Source organism: Zingiber officinale, chromosome 3A (genome assembly GCF_018446385.1).
Source record: "Zingiber officinale cultivar Zhangliang chromosome 3A, Zo_v1.1, whole genome shotgun sequence".
NCBI classification, from domain to species: Eukaryota; Viridiplantae; Streptophyta; class Magnoliopsida; order Zingiberales; family Zingiberaceae; genus Zingiber; species Zingiber officinale.
Window position 1 is genome coordinate 119,811,164 of NC_055990.1, and position 8,342 is coordinate 119,819,505.

At 44.8% G+C, this 8,342-nt stretch overlaps 1 protein-coding gene across 1 annotated transcript; it reads right to left on the reverse strand.

Annotated features, from left to right (window-relative positions):
• Positions 1 to 2,756: 2,756 nt before the first annotated feature.
• LOC122050616 (glycine-rich cell wall structural protein 1.8-like) lies at positions 2,757 to 3,788 on the reverse strand. Its single transcript, XM_042611508.1, has 3 exons — positions 3,746 to 3,788; positions 3,417 to 3,664; positions 2,757 to 2,819 (listed from the first exon to the last, which is right to left on the reverse strand). The coding sequence occupies exons 1-3, from the start codon at positions 3,786 to 3,788 to the stop codon at positions 2,757 to 2,759; spliced, it is 354 nt and encodes a 117-aa protein (XP_042467442.1).
• Positions 3,789 to 8,342: the final 4,554 nt, after the last annotated feature.

The following is an 8,342-nucleotide window of genomic DNA, read 5'->3' on the forward strand; positions in this document are numbered from 1 at the left end:
GGGTTCAAATAATTTGTTTCCTCTCAAACTTGATGTTATAAATGCTACTTGCTATCTTTCAACTAATGAAAAAAATTTTAAGTCGTGACATGACATATTTGGATACTTGAATTTTTAGAGTTTGAAAGAATTATCACGCAAAAATATTGTTCGAGCACTACCTAAAATTGATGGTATAAGTGAAGCATGTGAAGAATGCCAGCTTGGAAAACAACACTGAGAGTCATTCCCATATAAATCTAAATGGGAATCACATTCTGTTGGTGCAATCGACCTCCAAGGTTTTAATGTCAGACAAATATATTTACGTATGTTAATATGGAGCTTGATTTTGGGAAGTCCTAGTTATAGGCTAGGCAAGGGAAGTCCTAGTTGCAAGCTAGGTAAGGAAAATCTCGGTAGATCGTGGAAGCCAGGTGGATAGGTCTGGAGGACCTGATCCTTGGGTACCCAAATACTGAGGCAAGGGAAATCTCGATATATCGTGGAAGCCAGGTGGATAGGTTTGAAGGGCCTGATCACTAGGTAGTCGAATACTGAGTCTTGGTGAGTGAAGCCAAGTGGTGAAAAACCTAGGGAGAGATAACCTTAGGTAACGAGAAGTCTTGGAGGAATAAACTCCAAGCAAGGTTGATCGGATGGTTTCCGGTCGACCACGCACGATCGACCGAACCAGCAGATTTCGGTAAATCTAGATTTAGGTTTACCATTGTATTCTATATTATTATTGCTGTTGGCTAATATAGTATTGCAGGAAAAGTCTTAGTGGATCAGACGATCAGACATTGAGCAACCAAAGTCTAAACATGTCTGGAGGACCATGTTTGGCAAGTAAGTTGAGGTAAACAACTAGAGGAACGACAGTGAGGTCGGGTTCCTGAAGGGAATAACCTAAGGTCGCTGATCCAACTGAATAAATCGGGAAGGTTTTCAAGTTGAGATCAAGACAGTTCTACTGTCTAATATTACTCATGCATTATATATTACTGTGTTAACCTTTGTGTTGCAGGGATACTTTGTTTAACTCTGTGTTGCAGGTTCAGCCGGATCGATCGACCGAATGTAGGGATCGGTCGATCGAACTAGGATGACTCAGCACAGGTCAGTTTAATCATCCACGATCAAAAGCAGAAGGAAGCTACACTGATCGGTCGACCGAACGATCAATATTAAAGGCGCAGTAAATGCAAATCTTGACGAACAGGGAAGGAAGCTTATTCGGTCGACCGAACAAAGGGATCAGTCGATCGAACCCTTAATGATCAATTAATGTCGAAGATCGAATCAGCATCGGATCTCAGCCAAGAAGAAAGAAAGCTGGTTCGGTGGACCGAACTCGGGATCAGTCAACCGAACATTGATGATCTTATAAAAAGTAGCTCAAGGTCTGAGGCTGAGGAACACACTTTTTGATCATCTCAAAGCTCTCCTCTGTGCAAGCTGCTCGTGCTACAAGTCTTCTACAACTCTTCAAGCTACTCCATCCGGAAGTACCGACCAAGCTTCAATTTGTACATTTTTCGGTATATCAGTTTATTAGCTTGCATTGTATTCTTTCATTAGTTGGATAGTAGATTGTTACTATCTTGCTTATCTGTATGCACTGCTTCTTTCCGAGGTTTTCGGAAAGAAGAGTTATAGTGGATTGCTCATCAGTGCGGTCAAGGATCGCGGGCCTTGGAGTAGGAGTCGACCTAGAGTTTGAACCAAGTAACCGAACGAGTCTCCTTTTACTTTCCGCTACATGACTTTGGTTTTTAAAGTAAAGAAATTTTTTTAAAAAGCACGATATTCCACCCCCCCCCCCCTCTATCGCACTCATCCGATCCAACAATTGGTATCAGAGCCTCGTAAGCTCTGAATTTACTTAACCATTTTTCAAAGCATTTTTAAAACCTTTTCTTTTCTCCATTTATTCTTTCTTTCAGAATATTTTTTATTTTTCAAGCACTATTAATACCAAGACGAAAGTCTTGGAAATTGGTTTGTTGTTTTATTTTATTCAAGGATGTTGAACTCGTATCAAGAAGGTTACAGTACTGTCCGGCCTCCTCTTTTCAATGAGGAGAACTTCAGTTATTGGAAGAACAAAATGGAGTGCTATCTAAAATCAGACATCGAGCTTTGGTTCACAATACTGAAAGGCTACACACCTCCGACCAAAGATGGAACTCCACTATAACTTGAAGATTGGACTCCGCCAATGATCAAGAAAACACAACTAAACTACAAGGTGATCAACACCATTCAGTTCCGTCTCACAATGGAGGAGTTGAACCAAGTCGGCCCCTACGACAACGCTAAAAAATTGTAGGGCTCTCTAGTCAAACTACATGAAGGGACTGACGAATCTAAGATAAATAAAAGAGATTTACTTTTAAATAACTTATTCAATATTAAAATGTTCCCTAGAGAGATGGCTTCGCAACTCCACGCTCAACTAAAGGACAACCTAAACGGTCTCCATCTGATCGGACATAATCTTGAAAACTGTAACACAATAAGGTACGCGTTAAACACTTTTCTGAGGAATGCTTTGTGGGCATCAATTGTAGATGCGTACAAAGTTTCTAAGGATCTTTCAATTCTTAAGTTAGATGAGCTATTCTATGAATTGGGGTTACACGAACAATCTAATGTAAGCCATGTCAAGAATGGAGTAGCATTGTATGCAGGTCCAAGCAAAGGAAACTAAAACAAGAACAAAGATTGAGTATGAAAGTGAGTCAGACTCTGATTCAACAAACGAAGAAGAATTAGTCAACATGGTTAGGAGATTGCTGATGAAGAAGAAATTCAGAAGAAGTGCCAAGAAGACACTGCTCAACCAAACCCAAAACAAATCAGAAATGGTTTGTTACAGATGCAACTATCAAAGCCAAGTTGGCGATACTTGTTTGTTTTTCATGTTACGAATTTTTGAGATTTATCTGATACCGATTTATTTGGTATCAGAGCGGGTTATGATACCAGAGCGGGTTATGATACCTTCTTTTCATGTTCTGGATTTTAGGGTTAGCCCAAGTTGCTAGCAAACTTGGGTATTTATTTTCGGATTTGTTTGGATTTCCGCTTTGGATTTGTAAAGATTTCCGTTGATTTTCTCATATGGGATTCCGAGGTCATAAAGGGGGACTGGACAGCGACGGGACATCTCCAGACAGCAAATAGGTATAAAGGTAATTTTTATAATTTTGTTACTTGTAGTAATATCTGTGTTATAACTTAACAGATATGAGGAGATCTACACAAGTAGCTGCGAGATGTGGTGCTGGACAGCCACGTAAGAGGACTTTGGAATCTCTGGACTTACCAGAGATCCCTACTGGGTTTGAGCCTGTCAGTCAGGGACAGACTCAGGATACGACAGGCGCGTCGGGCTCTTAGACCCCGATGGCTCCTTTAGAGGTACCTACCTCGGCTGCACTCGCAGTACCCACCCCTACCGTATTTATGGTACCACTGGCATACCCGGCACCTGCTCCAGTCGAGCCTACGGCGTACCAGGCACCACCGCCACTTAGACCTACCGTGTACCCGACACCAGTGGCACTTGTGCCCCCAGTACCTACAGTGTACTCAGCACCTGCACCAGCGGTACCGGTTGCTCCATTTTCGGTACCACCACCTACCATACCTCCAGCTGCGACCACCCACATCGGCCCTGCAGTACCACCAGCGGTATATGCTCCAGCTTATGTAGCAGCACCGGGAGTACCTCCCCCGGTCTATCTAGCGGTACTACCTGTAGCACCGGCTCCAGTGGTTCTGACAATTCCTGCAGCCATCCCTACCCACCTCACAGATATTGTCGCGGCACGAGCTCGGATCCCAGCATTGGCAGAATCGATGAAGAGTCGATTCACACTCTTCCGAGGAGAGACTGATCCGAGTGTGGCCCAGTCCTGGTTAGAGACCATGGAGCAGACCTTCTTCTACATGGCTTGTTCCGAGTGGGAGAAAGTGGAGCTGGCTGCTTTCCATTTATGGGATGAGGCCGACACCTGGTGGGTTACGCAACATTCCATCATAGGTGAGCAGAACATCACTTGGGTCAGATTCAGAGAGGATTTTGAGAGCCGTTACTTTCCACGGGCCTATCAGATGGCTCACCATCAAGATTTTCTATGTCTGCGATAGAACAACCGATCGGTGACAGAGTACAATGCCGAGTTTAATCGGTTGACCAGATTTTGTCCAGAACTGGTTGCTGAGGACAGTTCCCGTATGCAGCAGTTTATTCAGGGACTGGATGGGCATCTGCAAATAAATCTTGTCGGCTTTGGGAACTCATCTTACATAGTGACACTGAACAGAGCCCTGATGATAGAGTCAGCTCACCAGAGAGCGTATCCGGACAAGAAAAGGAAGTAGACGAGTCAGATATCAGGATAGATCCAGCAGGCATAGGCGACTGGACATCATCAGAGTGGTCGCAGTCGGCCAGGTCAGGGTACTTTTGGGGCTTCTGGTCAGCCACAGAAGTTGAGGTGATTTTCGTCAGGACGTTTCCAGCCTCCTCAGCAGACCCGGAAACAAACCGCCAGTGACATCCATTGTGCCCAATGTGGGTCCAGAGAGCACACCACATCAGCTTGCACCTTGGGCCAGTCAGTTTGCTATTATTACAAACTACTTGGGCACATGAGCCGAGATTGTTCGCTGAAGGCTCAACATATTGCTTCCGGAGTTTCTGGTCATTGAGTTCAGCTCAGTCAGTCAGGGACTCAGCAAGGAGGGTATAGAGCCCAATCCTCACATCGTCAGCAGAGGGCAGCTCCCCCTGCAGCTATTACATATGGCATGTATGGACAGGAGCACCCTAGTGCCCTCATGGTATCAGAGCCAAGTATCTGTCTCATAGTACCATAGAGTTTTATTCGAGGACAACAATATCTGACTCAAGGGCAATATCAGCCACAACCACTGGTCCAGTACCAGTCACAACCCCAGCCGCTGGTCCAGTATCAATTGCAGCCTACCTATTCGTCTCTGGCTCAGTACCCGACACCGTCATAGTGGCAGGCTCAGACTTAGGCGTCGCAACCTTTGGAAGCACTACCACCTCCACCACCGCCAGAGACTGGACGTATTCATGCGGTTACCAGAGAGGATGCACAGCGGGCCGATGGATCCGTTTTCCGTGATATGATTTTACTTTATACATTATCCGCTGATATGCTGATAGATACTGATAGCTCGCATTCTTTTATTTCCCATGCCTTTATGAAGGACATAGGTAGACTACCTACTCTTAGATCGCAGCGACTGACTATCTCCCTATCGTCCGGTGATACATTGGGCGTCGCACAGGAGGTCAGAGGTTGCCCGTTAGACTTTGGCAACATGATACTTACGGTAGATCTTTTAGTACTGGAAATGATCGACTTTGATATTATTCTTGGGATGGATTGTTTGTCAGCATATCATGCCACTGTTGATTGCCAGACGAGGGTGGTCACATTCCGACCATTATGAGTTTTGGTAATACCATTTGGGCTTACCAATGTTCCAGCGGTATTTATGGATTGTTGTGGTGGAGCATTGCTCCCACATATTATGGATTGCTTATGGTGGAGTGTTGCTCCCACATGTTATGGATTGTTGTGGTGGAGCATTGCTCTCACATATTATGGATTGTTTGTGGTGGAGTGTTGCTCCCACATGTTTTGGATTGTTGTGGTGGACCGTTGCTCCCACATATTGTAGATTTCTTGTAGAGGAGCGTTGCTCCCATATAGGTTGCATTGATGGTGATAGAGTGTTACTCCCACATATGTAGTATTTCTTGTGATGGAGCGTTGCTCTCACATATGATGATCTATTTCTTTGATGATTTGTAGCTAGTGATCAGATTTCAGACTTGTTGTTGGGGATCTTATAGTTGAGTGTGCCTGTTGTACGAGCATTATGAGTTCTAGGTTTTACCATTTAGGCTTACAAAGCCTTATATGTTTTCATGGACTCGATGATTTCGATATTCCTAGGTTGTTGGATCGGTTTCCATTGTCTTTGTTGACAATGTTGTAATCTATTTCTGATCCGTGGAGAATCACATACACCCCCTTCGCATACTTCTAGAGATGTTTCGACGGAAACATCTATATTTGAAGTTCACATGGGTAGAAGTCTATGAGACCAACTTCCAGGAGCAGAAGCGGAGATTAGTGTCGGCTTCGGTTTGATTTTACCCTCCGGAGAGGACGGATTCGTGCTCTACACCGACGCATCTCTACAGGGTTTAGGTGTTGTTCTGATGCAGCACAGCAGGGTAGTCTTCTATGCTTCTCGACAGTTGAAGGAGCATAAGAAGAACTACCTAGTGCATGATTTGGAGTTAGGCGCCATCATCTTTGCTTTGAAGATTTGGTGACATCATCTGTACGACATTACATTTGAGATTCTTACGGATCATAAGAGTTTCAAATATATTTTTACCCAGAAGGAACTTAATCTTCGACAGAGGAGATGGATGGAGTTTCTGAAGGATTACGATTGTACCATTAGCTACCACCTGGGGAAAACTAATGTGGTTACCGATGCACTCAGCAGGAAGTCCAAAAGGACTTTGGCTTACCACCGGGCTTCAGTCACAGACTTGATTCAGGGTTTCTCCGAGTTAGGCCTTGAGGAGTAGGGACAAACAGAGCAGGGGGTTCTTGTTACCATGGTTGCTCAGTCGTCGATCAGGACGAGGATCTGAGAGGCCCAGGCTGGTGATCAGCATTTTCAGTTTATTGGCAGCCAGATAGCTTTCGAGCAGTAGATCGAGTTCATATGAGATGAGGAGGGTATTATATACTTCCGAAGCAGATTATGCGTACCTCAGTCTCACCCGGTCTTACAAGAGCTACTTCAGGTGGTTCATCGCTCTCGATTTATGATCCACCCTGGAGGGACCCGCATGTATTGAGATTTAAGGCGTTCCTTCTGGTGGAACGGTATGAAGAAAGACATCGCGGAATTCATAGATAGATGTCTTGTTTGTCAATAAGTGAAGGCTGAGCACCAGAGACCTGCTAGATTACTTCAGTGGATTCCTATTCTAAGTGGAAATGGGAACACATTACCATGGACTTTGTGGTGGGTTTGCCGAGGACACGACAAGGCCATGACGTGATTTGGGTAATCGTTGATCGATTAACCAAACCCGCTCACTTCTTAGCGATCCGGAAGACTGATTCCCTGGATCGATTGGCAGATTTGTATTGTCGGGAGATCATCAGATTATATAGTGTCCCTTTGACTATTATTTCGGATAGAGACCTACGGTTCACGTCTCGATTCTGGCAGAGTCTGCAGCAGGCCTTGGGCACTCAGCACCGTTTCAGTACAGCTTTCCATCCACAGACAGATGGACAGTCAGAGCGGACCATTCAGACTCTAGAGGACTTGCTGAGATCTTGTGTATTGGATTTTGGAGGCAGTTGGGAGGACCATTTTCCATTGGTAGAGTTCGCCTACAACAACAGCTTTCATTCGGCTATCCAAATGACACCGTTTGAAGCATTGTATGGTAGGCCTTATCGGACACCCACCCTCTGGGATGAGGTTGGGGAGGCCCAGCTGTTGGGACCTCAGAGAGCTCAGCATGAGGCAGAGTTGGTCCGTACTATCAGGCGGAGGATGTCAGAGGTGTAGGATTGCCAGAAGAGTTATGTTGATCAGAGACGCAGACCCCTGGAGTTCTCTACTGGCTACCATGTATTTCTGCGAGTCTCACTCATAAAAGGGGTGAAGAGATTTGGCCTCAAAGGTAAGCTAGCTCGCGGTACATTGGCCCTTTCTAGATCCTGGAGAGGATATGAGCAGTAGCTTATCGTCTGACACTACCACCATCCCTGGCAGGCGTCCACGATGTATTCCATGTATCTATACTAAGGAGATACGTACCCAGCCCGACACATGTGCTGATAGATATCTCAGTTCTCGTTTAGCCTGACGTCACTTATGAGGAAGTTTCGGTACGGATTCGGGACCGGAAAGAGCGTCAATTGTGGAACAAGATTATCCGACTGGTTAAAGTCGGATGGCAGCATCATTTGAACGAGGAGGCTACCTGGGAGCTCGAGGATATGATCTGAGCTCGATACCCCCATCTTTTCATTTGAGGTATGCGAGTTATTTTCCGTTCAGCATTTATACTTTCTATCTGTTGTTAGTACTTGCTGATGGTAGATAACGAAATTTGGGGACCAAATTTTTATTAGTGGGGGAGAATGTAAAATATTGAAAAATGGCGGATAACGATAAGGGAATTTTCCTGAATTTTTAGAAATTTTCTGGAAATTTTTCGGAGACCGTATGGATGAGTTTACGGGGATAAAATTTGGGCTTCGGGA